At 38.9% G+C, this 14,784-nt stretch overlaps 1 protein-coding gene across 2 annotated transcripts in view; it reads right to left on the bottom strand.

Annotated features, from left to right (window-relative positions):
* Positions 1-14,784, bottom strand: part of TPRG1 (tumor protein p63 regulated 1) — a 198,613-nt gene that overhangs the window by 64,611 nt on the left and 119,218 nt on the right. For both annotated transcript variants that reach the window (XM_070242686.1, XM_001499917.5), the window contains exon 4: positions 4,035-4,211. In XM_070242686.1, coding sequence (XP_070098787.1) covers positions 4,035-4,211 — 177 coding nt within the window. The remainder of the gene's footprint in view (positions 1-4,034; positions 4,212-14,784) is intronic.

The following is a 14,784-nucleotide window of genomic DNA, read 5'->3' as shown; positions in this document are numbered from 1 at the left end:
AAATGCCTGAGTGGCTAATAGCAGATATGAAATAGACTTGTCAAGACATATTGCCAGAGATAAAGAGGAACACCGCATAATAAAAAAAGATTCGATTCATCAGGAAGACATAACAATCATAAATGTGTACGCATCTAATAAATAGACTCTCAAAATGTATGAAGTGAAAAATCATAAAATTAAAGAGACAAGAATATCCCATAATGATAGTAGATTCTAATATTCCTCTCTCAGTAACTGATAAAAAACTAGACAAAAATCAATAGAAGCATAGATAGTCTAAACAACACTATCAAACACAATGAATTAATTGATATTTATGGAAAACTACACACAAAATAATTATCAATGCTCATGATACATTCACAAAGACATACTATATAGTTCAATCGATCAAATGTCAATATATTTACAATGATTAAAATCAAAGATATGTCCTCTAAATGAAAATTCAGTACTTTTAAAATATCTGGGAAAACTCAACTTATCTGTAAATTTGTCAATACAACTTCTAAAGTATTCATGGGTCAAAGAAGAAATCATAAGAAAAATTAGGAGATATTTCTAACTGAATGATAATACAAGCTCAGCCTATCAAAGTCTGTGATAAACAGTGAAAGCAGTGCTTAGAAGGAAATTTATAGCTTTAAATGCTCATGTTAGAAAAGAAGAAAGGCAAAAATTCAGTGCCCTTGGGTTCCAAATTAAAAAGTTGAAAAAAGGAACAGCAAAGTAAACCAAAGGTACATAGAAGAAAGGAAAAAATAAAGAGCAAAAATCAACTAAATAGAAATCAGACAACAGTGAAAATTAGCAAAATGCAAAGCATATTCTTGTTAAAACAGAGAAAATTGATAGGTTCATCAAGAGAAAAAAGAGAAAATGCAGATCACCAATATCAGGAAAGAAAGAAGGTATCACTAAATATAGATTTAAAGACACAATAGTGGAATACTAACAACTTTATGCTTTCAAATACAATTTAAATAAACTTAACAAATTCCTTGAAAAATACCATTTACCAATGTCAACACAAAATCAAACAAAAAGTATGAGTAACCCAATATTTATAAAACAAATTAACTTTATTATCAAAAACTATCCCACAAAGAAATCTCAGGCCCAGAAGATTTCCCTTATAAATTCTATCAGACATTCAAGGAAGAGATAACACCACTCAGATACAAAATCTTTTAGAAAATAAAAGAGGAGAGAATACTTTCCAACTTGTTTTATGAGGCCAGCATAACCCACATACTGAAACCTGGCAAAGACGTTATGAAAGAATTAAAATAAAAGACCAATCTGTCTCATGAACATAGACACAAAACTCCTTAAAAAAATATTAGCAAACTGAATGCAGCAATGTATAAAAGGGATAATGCCCCATGACTAAATGTGTTTATCTTAGGAATGCAAGGTTGATTTAATGTTTTAAAATCCTAATAAAAATAAGATTTTTTAAAATTAGGCAAGCTGATGGAAAAATACATATGCATAAATAAACAAATTCTAAAAAAAAAAGAAGGTTAATAAGAAGGGAGTAACTCTATCTGATATTAAAACATAATAAAAGGTTATAATAATTGAAACCATTTTGTACTTAATAAATACATGAATGGAATGCAGAATCCAGAAATAGGCACAAACACACATGGTAATGTATATATGATAGAGAAGAAAGAATGGAGTATTGAATAGATGATGTTGAAAACTCTAACCTGCCATCCGAATAAAAAATAAAGCTGATTGCACATATTTCTCCTTACTTAAAGTAATTCCAGATGAAACATAAATTTAACTATTTTTAAAAATAAAATTATAAAAACACTGGAAGAAAACTTGGAAATATCTTTTATGATTTCAATGTGGAGAAAGACTTTCTCAAAAAGAAATAAACTTAAAAACTTTGAAAGATTGATAAATTTGACAGCCTAAAACTCAAAGAGTGAGTCATAAATAGACAGTTCACAGAAAAATAAATAAATGGCATTCTAACATAAGAAAAACATCTTTAACTTTCTTCAAATTCTACCACTGGAAAGAAAACAAAAGTAAGATATTTTTCTTTATCTCACTGGCAAAGCAAGAGTTTGATAACACGCAATGTTTCTGAGGATGTGTGAAAAAGGATGCATAAAGTGGTGTCACCTATGTAGAAGGCAAGATGGCAATATCAGTTAAAATTCACATGACTTTTGATCTAATAAATGAATTTTGATCTAATAATTCCACTTACGGAAATTTGCACTACAGATACATTTTCACATTTGTGCAAAGTCCTACAGACAAGAATATTTAGAGCAGCATTGTTTAAAAATAAAAAATTTTAAAAGTAAAAATAAAGATCCATTGATGAAGGGCCGGATACATAGAATAGGCTTAAAAGGGAATATTCTGCACTATTAAAAAGACGGAGGTTGATCTATACAGGATTATAGAATAAAATCTCCAAGGTCTATCACTGGGTAAAAGAGCTTGAGGCAAAAGAGTTTACAACATGTGTACCCATTGGCTAAAATAATTTGTGATGAATGTGTGTGTAGACACATACTTACAAATGTGTATAAACACACATATATACATCAAAGACATTTTCATTTGTATATATTTATAGACTATTTCTTAAAAAAAATGAAACTGCTGACTATCACCTATGGAGATAATTCTGGAGAACTGAGAGTCGGAGGTGGGAGAGACATTTCCTGAAAATAAACATTTTTGTGATGTTTAAATATATGATTACCATGTGCATATATTATTGAAAAACTCTACCAGTTCAAAAAGATAGTGAGCTAAATCAATCTGTCAAAGCAAGTTAGTGAACTGGATCAATTAATTGCATTGATGAAAAAAGTAAATAAAAAATGTCTTAGGGCTGGCCCCGTGGCTGAGTGGTTGGGTTCTCGTGCTCTGCTGCAGGTGGCCCAGTGTTTCGTTGGTTCGAATCCTGGGCATGGACATGGCACTGCTCATCAGGCCACGCTGAGGCGGCGTTCCACATGCCACAACAAAGAATATGCAACTATGCACCGGGGTGGGGGTGGGGGGGGCGGTGTTTGGGGAGAAAAAGGAAAAAAATTTTAAAAATCTTAAAAAAAAAATGTCTTTGATTTGGTATGCTTTATGTAAGGAAAACCAATCACTTGATCAAGCTGTGGTTTAGAAAGATTTTTCAGTTCTTTTTCTGTGCCAGGCCCAATGCCAGGTGCTTAAGTGACCCCCCCAAAAAAAAGTACCTGCCCTCAAGGTGCTCACAGTTCAGTGGGAAGAACCCACATTCAGAGGCTCAGAGAAAGATTGCTGTCCTTCTGGCTTAGATCTAAAATGTCTAGGAAAGGCAGTTCCTTCTGAGACCATTACCAGAACTTAGTTTAACAAGTCCCCTTTGTAGACCCCCGCCAGGTCTCTTGGTAACTGTCAACATCTCTGAGACAGCTGATGTCCCCTCCACTAAACTTCCAGGGAAGATCCCAAAGAGACTTCTTTTAAGAAGAGCTATTAGCCATCGTGGATTAAACTTTTCAGAATAATTGATGGACAGAAAACTGTCCATTAAACTTTACGGAATAATTTCAATTCCAAAGGCTTTACACTTTTTCCTACCTCCACTCCTTTGGTTGTGCCATTCCTTCTGTTTGGAATATTCTGAAACTTTTGTTCTCCTTCTTTGGCTAACTCCTACTAACATCAAATGTTGGCTCAAGTGCCTCTCTAGGAAAGCTTCTCTGATTCTCTGCCACATGAATTAGGTTGAGGGCCTTTCCTCCATGCTCCTGCAGCTCTTTACACCTTACATTCAACCATTTACTTGTCAGGTTCTCATATTAAAGTACAAATATACTTAACGTTGTATCCCTGGTGTCCGACATAGAAGAGGAACTCAATGATTGTTGGATGGGCTCAACTGTAGAGCTTCAGTGTTCCCCCCTGGGTTCTCCCAGCTTACAGTCCTGAACTGACTTTGTGACTGATCTCCCTACATGCCCTGCCCCTACTGCACCACTTTTCCAAGTCTAAGACATCATACTCACTTGTCCAGTGACATCCTAGGGAACGCAAACTTGCCCAGGCAGACGCGATAGACAGCGCTCAGGGGAATGTGCTGCAACTGCACACAGCTGAGCATGATAAAGTCATATTTGCAGATCAAGAGAGTCTTGTCTGTGACCAGCAAAATCCTCTCCTTCTCATTGTTCCAGTGGTCTATCCTGCAGGAATCATCACAGAGAAGAAAAGTTGATGGCATAATCTTTCCAAGTTTAAGATAATGGCATTCACTGAAACATCTCTACTAAAACAGAAGATAGTAAGGTTTGATCACCTCAGAAGAAAGAGGGGCTGAGGAATACCTAACGCCATCCCCTTTCTCTCAGTCCAGCCCCGTGAACAAGGGAGGAGGGAAAGTGGAAGGTCACAGGGATACGTCTTATGACCACAGAGCTCAGAGATGATTACCCATGACGGGATCCATTAGGGGAGTAGCAAGTTTGCATCATGTTGGCTGTCAACTGATTCATGCTCCTCCACATCTTCTCAGTTCTTAGGAAAACTTCATGGAGCAGATCTTCTTCCAAGGATATCAAAAACATCTCTTTGTTCTAATTCAATCTGTACCACAAACTTTACTCACTATTCTTTAGCTTCTGCTAACCTCCAAAGGTTGAATTGCTGACTGGAGATAAAATCGAGACTTGAACACAAGTTCACTGACCCCCAAGCCACTACTATTTCAGCTCATTCTATCATATCCTTGTGGTATAAATATAGTGAAGCAAGTGAAGTGGGATTCTTATGAGCCAAGGACAAAGTAGACACTAGATACATGTTACTGAGTTGATTTGCTTCAGACTTGAGAGCCTTTTAGGGCGTGCATGGAAAATTCTGACTGAGAGTTAAGATTCTCTCCAACAGAGAGAACAAGAAGAGATTGATTAAAACAATGGCTTCTGGTCAAAAGAAAGTGAGCAGGATCTGTAATTCCTCTTGCCCTCAGCAGTTTTTCTGTCTGTCTACTATAGCCTTTAGGATATAGAACTTCATGACTTTTATCAGAATTGTTTTAGTATATGTTTTGTTTTCCCTAAAAGACTGAAAAGGATGATTTGTGACTAATTCATATCTGAATCCACACTACACAGAATCGTCTGATGTACAGACAGTACAGGCTTTGCACTCCCATCCATTCTCACACAGTAACCACAGGGCTATTTTTAAAGTACAAACCGAATCATATCACTCCCCTGTTCACTTTATTAAGTAGCATCCCTTTGATCTTAGGATCAAATCCAAGCTATGTAACATGGACTGCAGGTCCCTATATGGCCTGGCCTCTGCCCAGCATCATCTCATAGCAGGCTGAGAACACTCATTGTCCAAGTCATGGTTCAAATGCCTTGTTCAAACAGGATTTCTTAAACTCCTATATAAACTTGACCCCCTATTACACTCTCTCAGAGCATCCTGATCCGTTTTCCTTTGTGGCACTTATCACTGTGTGTGAGAAGAAGTGATATGTAAAATGTTTAGCAACAGGTACCATGTGAACACTGACTGACCAATACAGAGGATAGGGTGATGCTCATGAGTAGGGGCTGAGTGTCATCTTTACATGTAAATGTGTGTGTGTGTGTGTGTGTGTGTTCCATGAAGGCAGAGACTGTGAATGCTGGGCTACTCTATCCAGTTCCTGTCAAACAGCCTGCTCTAAATAAACATCTATTGAGTGAATAAATGAGTGCCAGTCATCACCATTTTGGAGGCCTTTGGGCTGGGCAAGGGCCAGGTCTGGAAACTTCGAGCTGTATCACTTACTAGCTCTGTAAGACTGGACATTTCATCTGTCTATGGTTCTTGTTCATGTCTGTAAAATGGAGACAATACTAGTACTCATCTCATAAGTTTGGGGAGAGGATTAAGGGAAATTATTCTCAATCAATGCTCTATAAACTAGCTGTTATTATCACTGGCAGGGACCTAAGTCATTGAGCAATTTTGGGTGACCCAAATATATGCCATTCCTCAGTGTAGTCTAAAGTCAGACAGCCAAGAGACAGTTAGCAGGTAAGTCAATGGGAGGAGGAAAAAGAGGAGATGTGAAGGGGAGAAAAAAGGAGATGAAGAAGAGAGAAAGAGGGAGAAGTCAAAGAAGGAAGAAAAGAAGGATGCGATCTGAGATGGTTGATGGAGGTCTTGTGTCTGCCAGCCATTGTGTATGCAAAAGTATTAGCTCTACATTTCCCCATGACTCTTTGAAGAAAGTCACATCTAAAGTCACTCAGCTAGAACACAATACTAGAGTTAGTGGGAGAGTGCAAGAGATCTGGTTTAAATCTTGGTTCTATGGTTTCCATCCATTCCAACAACACCGTGATACTCAACTCCTACTCCACTGAGACCAGGAGAGAATTCTTGATAATCTGTTTAACAGTCTCCGTTTTAGTCAGAAAGAGACAGGAACTCTGAAATGTCTTATCAGATATCTACATAAATTCCTCTAAATAGATTGCATCTACTTAGCAGCAAGTTATAAGCTGCTGCCTAATAAACCAGACTTGTTTTTAGTCTAAAAAAACCACAGCTTTTGGTTGAATGGTTTTACTGAAAATGTCAGCACTCCATAATGAGATTTATTTTAAAAGGTAAAGGATTCTGGAAAAAAAAGAATTCTTTTTAGGAACACAGAGTGCTCTGCTTGACACAGACTCTGCATAATTTACATGTCGGGAAAGTCTGAATTCAGGCAAACACACAGGCCTATAAATAGTTTGGGGCCACCATCTCTAGCTCCTGGGTGGTATATTTATTTATTTAGACTTCAATCACACCTTTTTTCCCAAGTAACTCATGGAGAAAACATTGAATTTCATATTTCTAATATTAATATAATTAAAGTTTGGTTGGCAATAATATCCACAACAAATACAGGAGCAGGAGTAACAATAATATACTGTGTTCGTACAGCTCCTGGAGCTTTACAAAGCCCTTGAATAAGGATGCCCCCGTTTAATCCTCACAACAACCCTTTCGACTAGATGTTATTACCCTTATTTTAAAGACAAGGAAACGAAGGTCCAGAGATCCCTAAAATGACTTGCCCAATGTTTTGAACCCAGCAAGCAGTAGTGCAGAGATCTGAAACAGGAATCAATCGAGACACCAAATCCAGCCGTAGTGTCGGTTTTCTTCCCAGTCCCTCCCTCCTCCAAGTGGAGGACCCTACAGTGTGGAGTGAAAATATGGTAAAAGCCACGTCTAGAAGGAGCTGATGTGATGATGTATTCTTCTCCTGGCACTGTTCTCTCTGCCAACAACACTCATGACAGTCCCTCACAAACGTTGTCCTCTTCCAGTGTTCCCCATCTGGGGCAAAAACCCTCCTTCCATTCAGTTATGTGAGCTAGAGACTTAAGAGTCATTCTGGACTCGTCCCATTTCCTCACTTCCTGTGCCAAGTCCTAAACATTTTACTCCCAAAATCTCTCTCAAAGTCCCTACTTCTCTCCATCTCAAGCCTCACCATCCTAATCCAGTCTTCTGTATCTCCTGCCTGGACTGTTGCAGTCACCCTCTCACCAGGCTTGGGCTTCTAGTCACCAAGACCTAGTTTGCCTACATCTACTCTTATTCCCTTCCAACCTCATCACCATACTGCACTGAAGTAGACTTTTCAGAAAAACAAATCGGGCCTTCACCTCCCCACTCCAGCTTCAAACACTCCAATAGTTCCCCACAGCTCTTACAAGAAATGACAGAAATTCTTCACCTGGTCTACCAGGCTCTTCAGGGTCAAGCTTTACCTATCTCTTTCACCTCCTCTCGGGCTCGGACTCTCCACTCCATTCTCCTTGATTGTCTTTCAGTTTCTTGTACTCACTGTGCCCACTCCTACTAAAGGGACTTTGCACATGCTCTTCCCTCTGCTGGCAATGTTTTTCCTGATCTTTTTCACCTAGTTAACTCCTACAGTGCTGAGCTCAATTACTTCTTACACTGGCTAGTTTTCCCAGACCTCTGTGACTTCTTCTTTTCTTTCCAATATATAGTTTCATAGCACTTCACATTTCTCCTTCACAGTACTCACCCAAGATGCAATTTTACAGTTATTTCTATGATTACTTCATTAATGTTTATCTCTTCTCCTATGCGGTAAACTCCACAAAGACAGAGTTAGGGTGTGTCTTAGCATTCTTAGCATTGTGTCTCCAAGGTTGTGTAGGTATCCAAAAAATATTTCTGAAATGAACTAGTGAAGAATTACCAATCTTTGTGCTGCGCAAGCTGTATGCCTTGCCTCATACTGCTTGCAGAATCCTATCCTCTGGTTTACACATTGAAATACTCCTCCCCAAAAGAGCACGTTTTCAAGAAATAATCAGTAACACTGGGAAAATGTTCATGCGATAAGAGCGAGAAAGAGCAGGATACAATATACTACCTTCAATATACTTCCAATTTCGTAACAACAACAAAAGGATGCATAGATCAAAATATTAATACTGATTATTTCTGAGTGGTGGGATTTTAAATGACTTTCATTTCTTTTCATGCTTTTGTTAGCTAGAGCTTAATTTTTTTGATAGTGAACATTCTACTTTTATGATAAAAAAGATAATTTTAAAAATGAAAAAAATATCATCCCTCCTTCACATACCCAGCTTAAATCTTATCTGTTTCACAGAGGCTTCCCCTCACCTCCTCACCCCCGAGGGGATGTCATCTTTCTTTCCTTTAAATACTTGCAAGTCTCTATCAGTGTCCCGGTTAGGGCCTTCATCACAACCTTCTCTATATTACGGTGATTTCTATATTTGTCCTATTGTTCCCCCAACATTTGAGGAGAGACCCTCTGGTGGAGAGGTGGTGCCTTAGTCATGTCTGGGACCTTTTACTGTGCCAGCACAGAGTCAAAGAAAGCAGGGTCTTAGCAAGTGAGTAGAGCATGGAATTAAAAAACTAGAACCTAAGATTCTCCCTTCTGGTGTGGGGGTCCGGTTCTCCTAGCAGAAGATTTGCTGCATCTCCTCTTGCCCCCTCTGTTCCTCAGCACCAGAGTCATTTCACTATTTGAGGGAGAAGGGGCCCTACCCTCCAACATAAGGGGGGACCTAGGAGCTCTGTGCAATTCGCAGTTTCCTCAGATGACAACAGTTTCGCCAGCAGAGGGCAACAGCGAACTAGCAATGACAGGTAGGACCCAGCAGAGAAAGTTTCCAAGACCCCCACCCGCTTACTCAAACCATCCCAGATGCCTTCTCAGTGGCCCCAGACCTATGCCTAACAATACTTTCAGTTGTTCATTTAAGGCTGTGTCAAATCAGTTTGTAGTTTAGAAATGATTTTCCTCCAAAGAAGATTTTTTTCTAATAATATTCCCCCCACACCCATGCACACATGCACACATACAAACACCGTTCAGTAGAGACATCTTCCCTGATGCTGACTACAATGACTATACCTGATTTACAGATCAATCTTCTTTCATGTACCCCTCCAGCCTCTGAGCAAAGCCCAGCCCTTGAAAGAGGAAGACAGTACCTTGGCTAGCCAGGAATCGGCAACCCAAGAGGAAAACACTGAATCATTCATTCCACACATATTCGCTGAGCACCCACTGTGTTCCAGGCCCTGAAGAGAATCCAATTTTGGTTTGCTCTTCAAACACAAACAGATGAAAAATGCATGGCATTGCAGCAAAGCAATTTCCCTCCCCCTGAGTTAAGTGAAGTCTTAAAAAACCTTTAGCTAAATAATCTACATGCAATTCTCTACTTACTCTTTCCCTGGGCCGCTCCAATTTGTTTAAAATAGGGGACCCTCCAAGTAACCACAATATTCTAATAAAAACCTGACATCCACAAACCTTCCCTGGTCCCAGGTCCCCTGAATTGACTTCCTGTGGTTCATTTTTTCTCCCCATCACCACATGCAGCCAGTCACATACCAGGTGCTGTGCTAGCTACTGGGAGTACCAAAAAGAGCATGCTGCTCTTAAGGAATACATAGGTCTCTAAGATGTGAGGTGAAACCATGTAGGGAAGAGCTAATATGGCACCCAACGGCCTGAAGAGGCTTGATAATGGTAACACAAGTCCACAGACTCAGCTCTCCAGATTCCCAGTCCATTGGCCACAGGGATGAGGAACAGGAGCCCCAGGCATCTGTCATTTGATGCCCTTGAACAAGATTCTCTTATCAACACTTCATTTCTTGCTATTTGGTGAACGCCTCCGTGTTAGAAAAGCACAAATTGCAAAGTACAAATGATTCTTTGGAATGGACACAAAAAAGGCCCCAGGAGTACTTATTTACTTCAACACTTCTTTACCATGTACTACTATAGGACAGAGTGTCCCCATAAAACATAGACAGGACGGACCTGAGAATATCCATTTGTGTATCCACAAAGACTATTGTTTTCCTAGGTGAGAGAAGTCCTATCATGGAGTTTCATATTGTTTCAGCTGATTGCCAAAAAAACAATTGTCGATTTTTCCCTTGGAAAACAAAGAGGTTTGTGGGTTCTGAAAATATAATAAAAATTATAAACAATCAGTCTTAGTTGGGAAATAATACATATATATAATTTATATATATATTTAGGTGTGTGTATGTATATATGTATGTGTATATATATATGAATGTGTACATGTATATATATGCCAGGTCTGAAGCTTCTGAGATCTACATGTACTTATGAATAATTCTGCCATGCATTTTTCGTAGATTACAACAGAAACCTTTATTGACTGTGGGTCTTCTCTGGATCAGGTACTGTGCCAGATGCTATGTACATGTTACTTCTTTTCATCCTCACCAAACAATCTTGATGAATACAGGTGAGGAAGCTGAGGCTCAGGGAGGTGTTATGGACTGAACATTTGTTCCCCCCCAAATTCATATGTTAAAGCCCTAACCCCTCAATGTGGTGGTGCTAAGAGGTGGGGCCTTTGGAATGTGATCAGGATTCAGTGAGGTCATGAGGGCGGAGCTCCCATGATAGGATTAGTGCTCATATAAGAAGAGACATCCTCTCTTCAGGATGTGAGGACACAGTGAGAAAGCAAGCCAGGAAGAGAACGCTCACCAAAAACTGGATCTGTAGGCATCTTGCTTTTGGACTTCCCAGTCTCCAGAACTGGGAGAGACAAATGTCCATTGTTTAAGCCACCAAGTCTATGGTATTCTGTTATAGCCCCCTGAGCTGACTAATACGGGAGGTTAACTTGTTCTAAGTAACAAAGCCAGGATTCATCCAAAGTATGTTTCACTTTAAGCCATTGAGCTCTCTACTTTACCAAACCACCATCCACTAGGAAGGTAATGAAATCTCTCCATGTAATCAATAAATATTGCTGAATATCTGTAGCATAGCAAAGACATTATGTAAGTGTTCAGACTGTGAACTCCTCTACAATTGTCCCTGTCATTAAGAAGCTTATAATCCAATGTGGGAGAAGATAAGTAAACCAAATATGATGGTATAGAGTGACAAACAATAAGAAGGAAACTTGCTTACAATGCTATGGAAATCTTGACTAATGGTTAACATTTATTTAGTGCTTACTTTGTATGAGTTTTTGCTCTAAGTGCTTCATATGGATTACTTCATTTATGCTCATAGCAACCCTGAGGAAGGTAGTGTCATTATCCCCATTTTCCAGATGAGCAGCTAGAGCATAAAAAATTTAAATAACCTGCCCAGAGTGATCCAGCCAGAAGTTCTGGAACTGCAGTTCAAACTGAGGCAGTCTGCCTCCAGAGTCCACATTTTTAATTAACTACTTTGCTTTACTGAAAGGCATCTAAAACCAACTTGGAAGTCAGGCAAGGCTCTAGGTGAAGCATTCAGGAAGGCTTTGAAGGTTGAGCAGAGAAATTAGTTTTATACAGAGGGAGCTGCATGTACAGGGACGTGTTCAGGATGACGTTAGATGAAACATGTTTGCACAGTATGTAAATGAAAACCATGGAGAGCACCCATGAAGCTCCTGATTCAGGATTGCTGAGATGGGATCCCAGGCGTCTATACCCTTTTATGTCTGATAAGAGGTTAATATCTACAATATATAAACAACTCATACAACTAAATAACAGCAAAAAACAAACAATAAAAACAAATTTTTTAAACAATCCAATTAAAAAATAGGCAGAGGATATGAACAGACATTTCTCCAAAGGTAAACAGATGGCCAACAGGCACATGAAAAGATGCTCAACATCACTAATTATTAGGGAAATGCAAGTCAAAACCACAATGAGATATCACCTCATGCCCGTCAGAATGGTTATGATTAAAAAGAAAAGAAATAACAAGCATTGGAGAGGACATGGAGAAAAGGGAACACTCGTACATCGCTGGTGGGAATGTAAACTGGTGCAGCCACCATGGAAAATAGTATGGAGATTCCTCAAAAAAATGAAGACCAGAGCTACTATATGATCTAACAATGCCACTTCTGGGTACTTAACAAAGAACACAGAAACACTAATTGGAAAAGATATATGCATTCCTAGGTTCATTGCAGCATTATTCACAATGCCCAAGACTTGGAAACAACCTAGGTGCCCATCACTGAATGGATAAAGATGCAGTACATATTTACAATGGAATACTACTCAGCCATAGAAAAGATGAAATCTTGCCATTTGCAACAACATGGATGGACCTTGAGGGCATTATGCTAAGCAAAATAAGTCAGACAGACAAAGCCAAATACTGTATGATCTCACTCATATGTGGAAGATAAAAAGCAACGACAAACAAACACACAGATATAGAGAATAGATTGGTGGTTATCAGAGGGGTTGTAGGCAGGGGGGAGGGTGAAAGGGGTAAAAGGGCACATATGTACAGTATGTACAGTGGTAAATGGCAATTAGACTGGGTGGTGCACATAGACAGAAATTGAAATATAATGACGTACACTTGAAATTTATATAATGTTATAAACCAATGTTACCTCAATAAAAATAAACAAAAATATTTTAAAAATTAAAAATAAAAGCAACCCAAAAACGAAGACATCTTCTGGAGCTGATATAGAAATTTGAGTTATATCTGGAAGCTTTCAGCCACCCAGGTGGGCCTTCTTTGAGCCTAGACCCAAAGAATTTTTATGTGGCACTGGAAGATTTGTGGATTTACCCAACATTTCAAATTGGAATGCTTCAGAGTATTTCCAAGGAGTGCTTTTCCAATCCAAATAATTAATCCTGACCACCCTCACTTTGTCAAAATTTCTCTAAACTCCAGGAATGAACCTCTTCTGCTTCCTATTCCCCTAGACAGGATAACTGAGACCAGAGAGCATCACTACAGCATGTCATGGTCCCAATCTTGTCCTGGCACAGAGAAACTGCTTTGTGAGTGCTAATTTCTTTTTTTATGTCCCCTCCCTGAAGACAAACTGTACTTGACTGTCAGTTTTGTCAAGACTCCTAGGAACTTAAGATTCACTTTAACCACAAAACAGTCTTTATTTCATTTTGTGTTTCAAGTGCTAGGTTCCTGAGCAGCAGTGTAGCCTATCACGCTGGCCTGTGGACAGAGATGCAGCTCTGACCCTTCCTAACTGTGAGATCTTGCAAATGTTACTTATCCTTTCTAAGATTCATTTTCCACACCTCCAAAATGAAAATAATAATAGTATATAGCTTATGGGGTTGTGAATTTAAGAAAGAGTGCATATAGAACACTTAGTAAAATATAAAATATGCAATTACTGTTAGCTATCAATATGATGATGATGATGATGAAGAACTCTTCTAAATCCCTTTTAAACACTTTCGCAACATTTATTGAAGTAACAAATAAACTAATGAACAGGTAATTGAAGTAAAGCCACTTAAAAAGAAATCTTCAAGCCTATGACAGTTTTTGGATAAACAAAATATTTCTATTTCAATTTCCTAGAACTTAAAAGGGTACTCATTAGTTCCACATATGTCAGACAAGTTTTTGTCTGTTTATCTGTTTGTTTGTCTGACACAGCTGGATGCATTTTCATTATGTTGGATCTTATATCTGAGTTACTCTAAAAAATATAGACCATGCGAATTTGTAGATGGCAGCTGTGGGAGACCTTAGAAGACACTAGGAGTAGTTGAAACAAAGACCAAACAGGACACCCATAGACTGTCGATTGCAGGAGTCATGTCACACTCATTTAGACACCCTGGCCGGAGAAGCCAGCAGTGGATTAAAAAATGAGCCCACAGCCCAGTGGCACAGTGGTTAAGTGGGCACGTTCCATTTCAGCAGCCCAGGGTTTGCCGGTGCAGATCCCGGGTGCAGACATGGCACAACTCAGCAAGCCATGCTGTGGTAGGTGTCCCATATATAAAGTAGAGGAAGATGGGCATGGATGTTAGCTCAGGGCCAGTCTTCCTCAGCAAAAAGAGGAGGATTAGCAGCAGATGCTAGCTCACAGCTAATCTTCCTCAAAAAAAAATAAATAAAAGAGCCCAAGTCAGAAGTCACAAGGCAGCAGCTAAGGAATATTGCTCAAAGTCAAGTCATTGATTTGCAATTGAACTTATTCTCTCTAAGTGGCATAAAGGAGGTATTTTTTTAGAAAAACAATGCCAGGTAACCAGTGCAGAAATAATCCCACCTAATGATCTAACAAATGTTTATTGAGCAATTATTATACTCCAGGCTGTATTGGTATAGTGGTGAATAAAATAAGCTCCTGTTGTAGGAGGGGACACGGACAAAAGGGCACAGATGCATAAATATAGAGACCTAGATATAAGGGAGACAGGTGAATCCCTGTAGGAGTA

This window comes from Equus caballus, chromosome 19, assembly GCF_041296265.1.
Source record: "Equus caballus isolate H_3958 breed thoroughbred chromosome 19, TB-T2T, whole genome shotgun sequence".
NCBI lineage: Eukaryota > Metazoa > Chordata > Mammalia > Perissodactyla > Equidae > Equus > Equus caballus.
The sequence above is the reverse complement of the archived record's forward strand: the minus strand, read 5'-3'. Positions and strand labels throughout refer to the sequence as shown.